The 13751-nt window shown below is 42.4% G+C and overlaps 1 protein-coding gene across 3 annotated transcripts in view; it reads left to right on the top strand.

The window, feature by feature from the left end:
• AIFM1 (apoptosis inducing factor mitochondria associated 1) overlaps nt 1–13751 on the top strand; it is a 28017-nt gene that overhangs the window by 9177 nt on the left and 5089 nt on the right. For 2 of the 3 annotated variants that reach the window (XM_065900549.1, XM_065900550.1), the window contains exons 3-12: nt 2512–2611; nt 3601–3725; nt 3850–3980; nt 5231–5321; nt 9447–9531; nt 10192–10268; nt 11184–11292; nt 12038–12145; nt 12469–12557; nt 13022–13162. In XM_065900549.1, coding sequence (XP_065756621.1) covers nt 2512–2611; nt 3601–3725; nt 3850–3980; nt 5231–5321; nt 9447–9531; nt 10192–10268; nt 11184–11292; nt 12038–12145; nt 12469–12557; nt 13022–13162 — 1056 coding nt within the window. The remainder of the gene's footprint in view (nt 1–2511; nt 2612–3600; nt 3726–3849; nt 3981–5230; nt 5322–9446; nt 9532–10191; nt 10269–11183; nt 11293–12037; nt 12146–12468; nt 12558–13021; nt 13163–13751) is intronic. The other variant, XM_065900551.1, reaches the window with a different exon arrangement.

Here is a 13751-nt window from a genome sequence, read left to right as displayed (position 1 = left end):
CCATCCATTTTGAATCATTTTAGGTAAAATGTAATTTTTGTGTTTTGTGGGAAACAATAAATTAACCCTACTTTTATTGTGAAAAGGCATTTTATTGAATGCTTCGGAGGAGGTCCCAAAAGCCATAGAAATTGCAGTGTTCTTTCCGCTCACCCCCAGCCTCTATTTCAAGTAAATTCGTTTGGCAGTGTCCCTTTTGTAATCTGTAATTTGGTCAAACTAGTGGCTGAAGTGGTACAAGCTAATGCATTCGTGTGGATTGCTTTCTTAAATGCCTCTCTTTCATAATTCAGATACTACCCTCTAAACCTTAACTTTTCCATTTTATAGCTCTCTCAACTTTTCCCATCAGTTCCACCCCATTCATTCAGAAATAGATTTAAATTGTTTGCATCTGATATGTTTGTAACAGTTGAAACCTGTTAAACCTCTGGTTTATGTTGCTGTACCAGAGTTGGATGGCCTCCACAGAGCTGGCCAGGCAAATCTCTTAATGCCAGGCCACAAGATAGGGCCACTCACTGTTGCTTTCTCCTGCCTAGAAATGTCTGTGAAGCACAAGTTCCTCTCAAGCCATTCAGTTAAATGCCTCATTGCCCTCTGGGTTTATCCAACACTGGTAATAATAAAGCTGCTACATTATAATGATTTCAGGTTAAATGATAAGCTTTGGTCTACCAAACTATTTTGTATAGTTTTATATTACATTTTAAATAATGAGGTGGCTTAGATTTGTCAGTGAGCAGAGTCAAGGTAGCCTTTAGAATATTTAATGAGATTTAGTATTTGGGCCCTTTGCCATTGTTCAACTGATAGGACCACATTGCCTGACTCAGAAAATGAACTGTTTCCTTTCATATTCCTTTAAGATGAATATATGGCGTTATATTCATCTGTTTAGGAAAGTTGTCTGCTAACATATTTTATAAGTTTGTAGTTTTTCTTTACCTGACATGTATTCATGTTACTAACTGAAAATCTGTGCAATCTGGGGAGACAGAAACACTCGGGGGGAAAAGGTAAATTTTTATTTAGTATGTCTGTAAACTTATTTTTATGTCGGAACATTTACTTAAAAGCTAAATATATAAATATATATGTATATAAATATGTGACAAACCTCTTTCTTGTCCTTTCCCCACTAAACCTCAAGATATTTCTTGGTCTGCTCTTCCCTTCGTGTGTGAAGCCATTAGGAGGTATGAGAGGCCCTAGGCTATTTTTGGATATCCCTTTCAAAGTGAACATGACCCTAGTTTATTTCTCTGTTCACTCACACTGACCAGCTTAGGCCGTCTCTTTAGGTAAACGTCCCTTTCTTAAAATAAATATTTTTTTAAGGAATGAATAAATGCTCTACTTGTGTATGATATCTGATGCCAAGATAAAAAACCTTTCTTCCTGAAATTAATGTGAGTTGAATTCAGTTTATGAATTTGATGAATTTAGTGGTACATTCAAGGAATAACCATTATCTTTTAACATACAGTAGTTAATTTTCTAGTTCATTCATATCATACGTTAGATGTTTCCAGGTTCATAAGTGTCCAGTCCAGGTCTGAGAGTCTAGGTTCCTTACTGCAGCACATTGCCTAGTGGGCTGCTTTGTAAGGGGCTCATAGAAGTATTCTTAGAACATGTTTTATGATACTTCCTCTGATTGTCCTTACTTTCTCCTCAAATTAATTAACAATCTGGGATTTCAAATGACATATGGTCACTTAAATTCCTATCTTATTGACCCGGTGGGGTACAAAAGAGCAAAAGTGTTGTAATTAAAACAAGTCATTCTTGCCTACTGCTTTTTAAAAAATCTTCAATAAATTCTGATGCTGTATTAAAAAAAAACTAGTCAGTGCTAAGGTACCCTTCTTCAATTTGAAAGGATAGAGAAGATAGTATATTTGAAATACAGTAGGTGTTTAAGCGAGATGTTTGCCCATTAAGTATCTGAGTGTCATAAAAGGATAGGCCATTGAGGGAAAGATGGGTTACTCTATAAGACTAGGCATACTGGTGGACATGCTTCAGGGCATTATCTAAGTACTTAGCGAAACTTGGGACATCTACCAAGAAAACCTATGTCCCAGCTTCCTACTCAGGACCATATAGATTGGTTTCACAGGTAGTATCCAGCATAGTCCAAAACTCCTTTTATAAAGTTTAGCTCTTCCTAGCACTTTATTCTTCCAGTATAAAATGTTTTTCTTTTTTCTTTAGCTGTACCTTCAGAATTAAATATGAGGAAAATTCTTCACATATAGCCTAAGGAAATCTGAAACTGCAACATTTCCATCTGCTTACCTGTATTCTTTCCATACCAAGTGTGTACACACTCGGTATTTTTAATTTCTTAAGAAAATAATTTTTGCCTTAGTGATTCTAACATAGAAGAACTTACCTCATGTAGACAAAAGCTTCTCATTTAATTGAAAGATAATGAATGTTACTTATGGTATGAGCTAGCTAGCTGTATGATGAAATAAATTTTCTCCATGTTTGGGTCTTCAGGTCTACAAGACAATAAAAGATGACCAAAAAAGATACAATGAAAGAATTTCAGGGTTAGGACTGACACCAGAAGAGAAACAGAAAAGGGCCACATCATCTGGTGAGTACGATTTGAGACTCAGTATATAAAGGGAAAGTTATAAACAATTTGGGTGCTATGCTTTGCGGATATACTGTTTAGACACGATGATGCTGTGAGATTGTAAGCTTCCAGAAACTATGGTATTACCCCAGACCGGGGAGCAGTTTGTTACAGTGTTTGACTGTAATTTGGGTTTGAGAATAAAATTAGTGATAATTATGATTGGTTGTTTTTCTTTATATTAGACTCTTAAGGGCTAGCTTTAAATAAAAAATGCAAGCTTGGCAAGGAAAAGTATTGGAAAAGAGATGAAGGCCCTCTTTTTTCCATGAGGACATTCTTTTGGTCTGTTTTGTTCCCCTTTTGAGTCTTTGGAGTTTCAATTTGTTAAAGATATATTTGTTTCCCTAAAGCATATAGGTCTAGCCGTCACTTCCATCCCACACATCTGGCTTGATTTTTCAGAGAGGAATGTTTTAATCCTTTAATAAGCCCCACGACTCTGGGTAGGCAATTTCCATTGCTTTCCTTCATACCACCTCCTTAGTTTTGAACATTGTTTAATAATCCACGATTGATCTGCTGGGTTTTCCCCCTTTATTGCTAACAAAAGGTGAAACTGAACTTGATATGTTCCTGTTGGTCATTAAGAAATTAATGGGAAGGGCAGAAGCTTTCTAATATATGCTTTCTAATATATTTTAGAAATAGCTAAACACTAAGCTAGGTTCTAGTTCTGAGAGACTTAGTGAGTGAATGACATTGGCCAAATTATTCACCTCTTTTTTGGGTATTTTTCACTTATGAAATGAAAGGGATGCTTCCTTCTCCTATACTATCAGAATGCAATGAAATGTCATAAGATTAATGTAGCTGCAGTGTTTTGCTAGCTTTTTATGTAAACGATTAAGTCAAGTGAAAGGTGTTTTGTTTTTTTCTTTAAATAGTGGCAAGGAGTTGTCTGAGACTTAAAAAAAAATTCACCCTGTCTGGTCTTTTGCTTACAGCTCTAGAAGGAGAGCCAGTTCCTGAAGTCAGGGTACCAAGTCACATTCCATTCCTGCTCATCGGTGGAGGAACTGCTGCTTTTGCTGCAGCCAGATCCATCCGGGCTCGGGATCCTGGGGCCAGGGTAAGGCACGTACTGTCTTGCTTGGCATGGAGGGCGTGGTCTGCAAGCACTTAGCCAATGTGAACACTTTATTTGCCTCTTAAATGACTTGGCTCTGATAAGTATCATTGTTTTGTGTCTAAAGGTACTAATCGTATCTGAAGATCCTGAGCTGCCATACATGAGACCTCCTCTTTCAAAAGAACTGTGGTTTTCAGATGATCCAAATGTCACAAAGACACTGCGATTCAAACAATGGAATGGGAAAGAGAGGAGGTCTGTTCACTTATGTAAAATGGGTCCGACCAGCAACTTCAGCTAAGCACGAAGAGTAGGTCAGGATTTTGCATGAACCGCATGTAGTGAGTAGGACAGATGACTTGGCTGCACACTGGAGTCTGCTGCGGTACCCACTTGGTATAGCTTAGAGGCAACAACAGGCTGTAGTGGCAAGAGTCCTGGATTCTGTTAGCCAGATCTACCAACAACTGAAGATGTAATGTTGGCCTCTGAAGCGTTAATGCTCCTGTTTCCGGGACCTTTGTGTTAGACTTCTCTAGTGAAGAGCAGCTCAGTCTGTGTTGTCACTTCTTCACACCTGCCTAGGCATGTCCCATAAAAGCAAAAAAAAAAAAAAAAAAAATCTGTTCGGTGGCACTTCCTTGGATGCCCTAGGAGGCACTCAGAATTGGGGGTATATAGTGGGAACACTGTAAGGAAGAACCTCTATTTAAATGTTTGCATGAGAGACTTGGAAATACAAGTCAAGAAGCCCTTTCCTTTTAAAAGACTCCTTGGATCTCCTGAGTCCAGTACCATGTTCTTTGGGTATCAATTTTTTTTCTCATTAGTGGATCCCTTTGACACTGGACTAAATTTTATAAATCTACCTGCCTCCCTCACTCGTATTATCATGTCCTCTTCTCAGGCAGGATGCATACTTCCAGTTATGTTATCCATCCCTTAATTAATATTTCATGGTTACTGTCTACTGTTTGAGGGAAAATCATCTCAGGAGCTAGACCTAGTTGTCCACTGACCAGTGCCATTCTGGACAGCTCGTTTGGGTGGATGTGCATACCAGCTCCTTGGACACTCCTCGTGTTCTAACTTTGAAAGGAACCTAAATCCAGAGCAGGGTTTCTCAACCTCGGCACTACTCACCTTTAGGGTTGGATAATTCTTTGTTTTGGGGGCCTTGTCTGTGCATCGTAGGATGTTTGACAGCATCCCTGGCCTCTACCCACTAGATACCAGAAGCATCCTCCCCCAAAGCTATTATAGCCAAAAATGTATCCAGACTTTGTCAAATGTCCCCGGTAGGCAAAACTGCTCCCAGTTGAGACTCACTAGTGTAAAACACCTTTGTATAAGTAAGTCGCGATCAGGATTTAGTGGCCTTGGAGACTTACTTTAGAAAATGTTCCTAAAAGTTTTCCATGGTGGAAGCAATTTTACTAAAGCTCTGGGGGAAGTTGATAGCAGTTCCAGGTACTTATAACATTTTTTCCCTTTTCTCCGTACAGCATATATTTCCAGCCACCTTCTTTCTATGTCTCTGCTCAGGAGCTGCCTCACATTGAGAATGGTGGTGTGGCCGTCCTCACTGGGAAGAAGGTGAGCTAGTAGGCTGCTTCCTTTGTCAGGCTCCACCTATCTGCCCATGTGGGCAGCAAACATGGTGACTTGTATTCCCACTACCATTTATGTCTGTCCTGCCATTGTAGTTCATCAAAGAAAGATCAAGTCATTTTAGGTTTAATATTGCCAGTCTACACTAATTAGTGTGTCTTCCTGGGGAAAGCACTAGTCTCAAGCCTAGAGTAGCAGGCTAGCTAAACTTTCCCGGGGAAGTCAGATCATTGGGGACCGTGACTCTGAAGCTGTTCCTTTTTCTGATTTGCTCCTCTGCCTTTCCTTCTTCTTCCTGTTTTTCCACACTAACATTTCTTTGGGATTATTGATGGCAAGACATTGACAAATGTATATTATTCAGGATAGTAAAATAATTCAGGCATGGCATCAGCATGGAAAATATTGTTAGACTTTACAAAGTTGAGTGCCTGAATACTGGGGGCAGTTACTGGAGGGCATTTAGGGTCCAGGGAAGGTTTTGTTTTGTTGTGTTATGTTTTGTTTTTGTTAACAAGAGGGAGGTCTAGAGTGTGTTTGTAAACTAATGGCAATGTTCCAGTAGAGAGGGAAGGGTTATCAGAAGGCGCAAAGCCCAGAGTAGATGGGATCCAGAGCACAAGTGGAGGCATTGACCTTTGATAGGGATAGGCCCACTTCTCCTATAAGGGGATGTTAGGCAGAGAAGGTGGATATGGGTTTGTGGATAAGCTGGTAAGAAGACCTTATGTATTAAGTATCACCTATGGGTAAATAGCACACAGGCCCTGTCCTCCAGGGGCTAGCAGTATTAGGCAGAAACATGAACAGATAATCATAACACAGATTTGAAGTAAGAAAGAAACTCAGTATACTGTGGGAATTATTGGGAAGTGTGCCCAGTATAACGATGGTTTCAGGAAAGGCTTGCTGGAGAAGGCAGTCTTACAGAATGAGAAATCTTATGGAGCAAAGAAGCATTCACCAGATTAGAGAAAAGTGAAAAGCATTCAAGTAAAAAAGAATAGCATAAGCAAAGGCACAAGGGTATGAAAAAGCATGTTTGGTGCAGGGGAACACAAGCAGCTAGGTGCCGACAGAGCAGAAAGTTAAGGAGTGGCAGGAGATGAAACTGAGAAGTCGTGCGGGGTCTGATCGTTGAGAGCTTTGTCGTGTGAAAGAACTTGAGTTTTATCGCATTGGCACTGAGGAGCTGTTGAGTTTTAAACAAGGATATAAAACAGTTGGATTGAATTTTAAGTAATCACTCGGTTGGCTGTGAGGAAGATGGTCTTCAGGGGAACAAGATTAGAGATAAACCATTTTGAAGACGATTATAATAATCCAGGTGAGAGATGATGGGAGCCCAAATTAGGGCCGTAGTGGTGGTGGTGGTGGTGGTGATGATGATGATGAAGAAGGTGAAGTAAGCATAGTTTTTTTAAGTGCTTTACGTGTATTACATCATTTTACCCTCACAATAATCTTACGAAGTAGGTACTATTATTATTTTCATTTGATAGAGAAAGAAATTGAGATGAAAAAGAGGTTAAGTAACTTGCTCAAGATCACATAGTTAATAAGTGGTGGAGACAGAATTTGAGCCCAGATCTCTCTGAATGGAGAATTCTGATTCCAGAGCCCAAGCTCTTAATTACATCATTGTATAGCTTCCTAACAGAAAGGTGGTGAAGAGCAGGGAACAGACTGACGGCAAAAAGGCAAACTTGGTAGGGCGTGGTGGCAACTGATTGGAGGCAGAACGTGAGGGAGAGGGGGAGGCAAAGATGACTTTCTGATTTCCAGCTTGTGTGGTAGATGGTGGTACACCCCCAGCTGAGAGAGACATTGCAAGAGGAAGACCTAGTTTAAGGGGGACATAAAATTTCGTTTTGGACTGTTAAGTATTAAATGGAATATCTGTGTGGATATGTCCTAAGGGCAGTTGGATACATGACTGTAATGTTCAGAGGAGGGTTCTGGGCTCAGATACAGATTTGGGAATCATCCACGTGTGAGTAGGGTTTGAAACGACGAGAGTAGGTGAGGCCTCCCGTGGAGAACTGAGGTAGTCAGAAAAGGAGTGAGGCAAAGATGGAACCCTGAGGAACCCAAATTTCAGGAAATGGGCTTAAGAAAAAATGTCCAAAAAGGAGGCTAGGAAAGAAGTACTAAAAGCATAGGATGAGGAAAACCCAGGGCAGGGGCCAAGGTTGGAGTTTCAAGAAGCAGGATGTGATCCATAGTATTACCACAGCAAAAGAATCTGCTAAAAAAGAATCATAAAATGACCCATTACATTTAGGTGCTCAGATATCATCGTGAAGTTAGAAAAGAAGATAAACTTCTCTCTCAGAAAGTTTAAATGACAAAACGGAGATGACATTGGACAAAAGCTTGAGGAGGACATAGAATCAAAGGTGGGACATTTAGGATGGGACAGACTTAAACATGTCAGTGGGCTGAGGGGTAGGATGTCAGGAGAGAGATGGGGGAATGAGCAGGTGACTAATAGGGGGATGTTCTGGGAGAGAAAGAAAGGGATGGGGGTCAGGCATAGAAACAGAACAGAAAGGCCACCTCATCCCAGAAGCTGGAAGAAAGGAAGTAAAGTTTTTATTTGGGCGTTGGGAGGTGGGAATCCGTACGGGAAGCTGAGGAAGATCACATCTGATGGCTTTACTTGTTTTTGCAATAAACTAGGACACCAGGTGGTTATCTGAGAGTGAGCAGTTTGAGGGTTGAGTACAGGGGTTGGATTGAAGAGGGATATCACCCAGGACAAATCAAAGGTGGCTAGGGAAGCTGCGCACCCATCCAATCTCAGTTTATGTCGTTGCCCACCCCCACCCCTCCACCCCGGAAAACCCGATTGAGTGCACCTGGCATATGTTTCTAGCGCTACCTGTACTGTCCTTCTTAGAGCATTTCTCACTTGATTTTTCACTCTTGATTGTAGTACATGTTAAATTGTCTATCTTGGCTACTACACTCTGAAGGCAGGAAGGTATCTGTTTTTCCCAACATTGTGTCCCCAGCACTTACCACAGTGCCCGACACATACGAGGTGCTTAATAAATATGTCTTGAATGAATGGCCTCACTGCTCATAAGGAGTAGAGCAGAGCCAGGAACCCCAGTCTCTCTGACTGCAGAGCTCAAGCTTTTCACCCTAAGGAGCAGGGTGCAAGGAAATTAGGGATGCTGGCAAGAGCACAGTTTGGATGATCTACTACTGGCCCAGATTAGTTGGAATGGAACAGCCCACTGGATAAATGGAGAAAATCAAAAGCAAGGATAGGTGACGGTGGAACCAAGAGAAAGCTGGAAGAATGGAAAATTGTGACCAAAGAGTGAGATGTTTGAAGGAGAAGTTTAAGAGATAGGATTCTAGATGTGGCTCAGAGGAGAAGTATAAGCCAGCTGCCAAGGACTTCAGTCAATGAGGAGTGACCAGGAGGAGGCTGGATAACACTGATTTGCAGGGATATATGTCGGTGTCCTTCAGAGGGGATGATAGTACAAGAATAACTTGGAACCACCAGCAGCCAACACCCTCTCCTTGTGATGGGGAGGAATTTGGGTGAGTGAGCAGTCTATGTATGAGCTTTCCTGGGGCCGGGGGGAACGGGCTCAGTTTTAGTGAAAGCTAGAAGTTGGAGAAAGCATCCTGCAAAGCTGTTGAGGATGTAGGAGAGTTGTTAAAGAAGTAAGGGTCCCAAAGAGCCAGGCAGAAAAGTCTGTCCCTGTTCTCCATTTCCACAAATTGGGCAGGAACTTTGGGACAGTAGGGACTTAACTCTAATGTTGGCTGCTTAGGAAATCATGACTACTTGAAGAAACTGGGTACCAGAAACTGTAGTGCCAGTGATTACCTAGAAATGGTTTCTTAAGGATCACCTTAGGTCAAGAACTAGCTCTTCTCATTGGGCTGATGGGTACAGGGTTCCTTTGGGGGGTGATGGAAATGTTCCAGAATTATATAGTGGTGATGGTTGTACAACCTTATGAATATACTAAAACCCACTGAACTGTACACTTTAAAATGGTGAATTTTATGTTGTATATCTCAGTAAAAAATTTTAAAGCCAATTTCTATCTTTTTGTGTGTGTATGTGTTTGACTGTACCAGGTAGTACAGCTGGATGTGAGAGGCAATGTGGCAAAACTTAATGATGGCTCTCAAATAACCTATGAAAAGTGCTTGATTGCAACAGGTGAGTATTTCTGGAGATGGCTTTATTCCCTGATACAGCTCATTCAAGTTTTAGTATAAAGGCATTACTTAATCTTAAGAAAACTGAAACCCAGACTCTGAAGTGGGTGTCTTCTCTTGGTGCAAAGCTTGGCTAACTACAAGCATCTGATCAGTTGCCCGTCTGGATTATGCGTATTGTTTCTTCTGGTAAAGGCATGACGGGTGGGTACTGAAGAGGACTGCCTTTCTTTTTTCTCTCCCTGCTTAGCCTTTGCCTTCTGCCCTCTGCCCTGTGTCCTGAAAGTGATATAACCTCATGGCTTCATTGCCAGTTCCAATCAGAAATCAAGAGAGGAGAAGGATGCAGTTGCTTAAACAAACATAGCCGTGCTTTCTGGTGAATCCTCATGAAAAAGTAGACGAGAACGGGAGCAAAAAGTGAGGGCTTCTGGCCATCTGTGGGAATGGTGGGCCCTTTGAAGAGATACTCTCAAATCTGCTTTTCAAAGGAAATTGATTAAAGCCCACTGTGGGGCGAGTGGAGGGAAAACAAAGCCTTGTATCCTGTTGATGCCACTGTGACACCAGCAGCACACACCACAGCACCACCTTTGTGGGGGGATTGTTTGGGCTAGCTCCTGCTCGTTGGGCTGAAGGATTTTTCTCCTCTTATTTCCAGGAGGCACGCCAAGAAGTCTGTCTGCCATTGACAGGGCTGGAGCAGAGGTGAAGAGTAGGACAACACTTTTCAGAAAGGTAATTGTCAGCTTTAGTGCTTTCGTTGTGGCGGTTTTGAAGAGGTAGCATAATCTTGTGGTCCCCAAGTACCCACCCGGGGAATTGGGAGATTGAAGTTCTAACTATGGCTCTTCTACAGGCTTGTTATCTGGCCTTGAGCAAGTCACTTCCTCTCCCTGCACCTCAGATACCTCACTCAAGGGTTTTGAGCTCCTAGGAGAAAAACAGATTTAGTGTTTTTTATTGCTTGCTATAGTTCCTTCGATTGCCCTTCCATAGTTGTTTTCTCCTGATGCATTTGAGTCGTTGGAACTCCTTATAGCCTCTTGGCATTTTTCACTGCAAGTGCTATTGTAGAGACTTTAGGGGGAAAGTTAAGAGTACCTAAGCGAAAAAGGAAGCGGGGGATTGCTTCTTAACACCATGCTTTACTTATGAAAACTGCTGAAAAATTTCAGCCACCGCTATGGGTGTCGGAAAAGGTTTGTACTGTCCTTTAAGTTCTTGATACAACAAGGTTTGTCAACCTTGGCACTATTGGCATTTTGGGCCGTATAACCATTTGTTGTGAGGGGCTGTCCTGTGCATTGTAGGGTGTTCAGCAGCGTCCCTGGACTCTACATACTAGCTTCAACTAGTATCTCCCCACTCTAGTTGTGACAGCCAAAAATGTCTCCAGACATTGCCAGATGTCCCCTGGGGGAGGGGGAGTATATCTGCCCCCAGTTGAGAACCACTGTTATTAGAAAGAGTGTTACATTGGAGAAAGAAATTTACATCAATAAAATAGAGGCTGTAATTGAGCCACTTTATACAAGGAGAAGATTTTGTGTGCAAATTATTGTTGTCAAGGATTTAGCAAAACTATTTCCTGGTATTATCATCCTATGCCCCTTTGGGAAATCAATGGACTAAACGTGTGTGATCCTGCAGATTGAAGACTTTAGAACCTTAGAGAAGATTTCCCGGGAAGTCAAGTCGATTACAATTATCGGTGGGGGCTTCCTTGGTAGCGAACTGGCCTGTGCTCTTGGCCGAAAGGGTGAGTATTGGGGAGTGACCTCGATTTTCTTTCTCTGGTCTTATATCACATGCTTTTCAGAGATGCATTTACCAGGATCAGTAGAAAGAGTTTGATTAAGGTTTACATGGTGAAAAACTAATCACTGAGCTTAGGTCTGATGAGGGATGCCTTAGTGATCGAAAAGCTGTCATCTGAGCAGTGCCGCTTTCTTTCCTTTTTCCTTTCCTCTCGCCTCTAGGCCAGGACTCCTTAGAAATAAAATATTAAGGAAAGTGAGTTATTAAGATGGTAGGGGCAATGTAGACTACAGAACTGTATGTATCTTTGAACTGCTGCTCCCTGTAAAAGTCAAAGACTTCTTTCAGATACATGATGGTTCCCAGCTTGACAGATCTGTGAGTTCCAGTTTGAATGTTTCATGGCAACCATTTTTTTCTTAATGTTATTTTTCAGCTGTGTGAAATCAGGGCATCTTCTCGGGAGGGTGCTTACTATTCAGAGCTTGCAAGGCGCTTGTGTAAGCCTAAGTATAAGTGCACTGAGTTCACAGTATGTAGTTGAATCCAGGGACAAGTTCTGGCATCTGTTGTATTTGCCTTATGGATGCCCTTGTGCCCTAGTGCCCCACAAATGTGCGCTCTGGCCTGGGTCGCGGCATTGCCCTGTGTTTAGTAGACGGCTGCCTGCGGCTCCTTTACTTCTCTTCCTGTCTTCTAGGATTGACTTTTGCCTCCACTATACCTACTCTGTTTCTTCTTCCCAGCTCGAGCCTCGGGCACAGAAGTGATTCAGCTCTTCCCTGAGAAAGGAAATATGGGAAAGATCCTCCCCGAATACCTCAGCAACTGGACCATGGAAAAAGTCAGGCAAGGTAGAGACACTCTTTCCATATGCTCCCACTCTTGCCTTGAGTGAAGACTAAGGCAAAACTTGCTTCTTTGGGAACCCTCTGTCTATAAGCCTTACCAGCTGCCCGATGAAAATTTCCACCATTCTCATGTCAGCCAGCTTCATGTAGGTGTTCTGAATCTGACACACCAGATTCCTGGAAGTGCTGGAAGTGAACTGTGGGCGTGGGTGCCTGTGGCTCTCCAAGGCTGCCTACGTACTAATGATTACTCTCATCAGCTTCTCTGGTTGTCACGAAGGTGGTAGGCTCACAGGCTCAGCCTCAGGTCTCGTTTGCCTTTACAGAGGGGGTTAAGGTGCTGCCCAGTGCTATTGTGCAATCAGTTGGAGTTGGCGGTGGCAGGTTACTCATCAAGCTGAAAGATGGCCGGAAGGTAAGGAGGGGAAGACAGGCTGCCAGAACACCTTCCAAGCGTGCTCTGCCCTTTCCTCATTCTCACTCCTTCATTTGATACCAGTAGATTAGTTGTCTTGGCAGTCGCCATTAACCTGTCATAATTTTCTTAATGAACTGTCTTTTGCTAAAAGAAGAATGATGAGAGCCAGAGTAGCCGGCTGGGAACCATTTCCCATAGCCTCTTCCTATGTGTGTCACAGATTTTTGAGGCCTTCCTCGGGTGGCAGATTTCTGTTCAGATGGTAGCGGGTATGTATGTGTGGAGGGGTGACACTTTATGAAATGGAACTTAAAATCTTTTGACCAGAGTTACCCGATGATTTTTTTTTTTTGTAAAGGCCCGATTTTTTGTGATTTTTTTTGTGACTGTGATTTACAGTCGCTGGGTTCATAGGCATATGAGGAAACTGTAATAATTGACTGAATTCTTTTTGTCCTCAGGTAGAAACTGACCACATAGTGGCAGCCGTGGGCCTGGAGCCCAATGTTGAGTTGGCCAAGACTGGCGGACTGGAGATAGACTCTGATTTTGGTGGCTTCCGTGTAAATGCAGAGCTCCAGGCCCGCTCTAACATCTGGGTGGTAAGTATGCAATGACAGCCTGACCAGGCACGGTGCCTTGGTCCCGGCCTGGGAGCAGGTCTGCCCGGTGGTGTGTGAAGGCTCGGCAGCAGCTCACCCAAATAGGGTCAGCATGTTTGGAAGCTGAGGGTGGAGAGCAGAAACTCGTGAACTGCTTGGTTTACGAGATCAGGTCTGGCCTCATGCCGCAGGCTCATGGAAAAGGAAATGAACAGTGTTCGTGCCCACAGGAGTAGGTCTCTCCTGGTTCCACTGTTGGCAGCAGCCATCAACATGACCCTGGCAGGCGTGTGCGCAGCTTTCAGACTGATCTTCTATTCCCTTGCCTGAACACGAGTCCAGGGAATGGAGGATGAGGCAGTTTTATAACATTCTCTGGAAAGGAAAATTACTCCATTTTCATTTTCCTTGAGTACTATTTTTAGCTGTTTTTAAAAATCTGTTATGACACAAACAAGACTATAGTATGTAGGAACCATGAGGTAATTTCCCTATTGTTAGATCATTACAAGTGTATTGTGTTTGATTATGGACTCTGCAACTGAAGACATAGGAACTTTGCAGGGTGTTTTTCCCGTAAAGATTTTTT

Source organism: Phocoena phocoena, chromosome X (assembly GCF_963924675.1).
Source record: "Phocoena phocoena chromosome X, mPhoPho1.1, whole genome shotgun sequence".
Lineage (NCBI taxonomy): Eukaryota > Metazoa > Chordata > Mammalia > Artiodactyla > Phocoenidae > Phocoena > Phocoena phocoena.
This window is presented reverse-complemented; position numbering and strand designations above follow the sequence as displayed.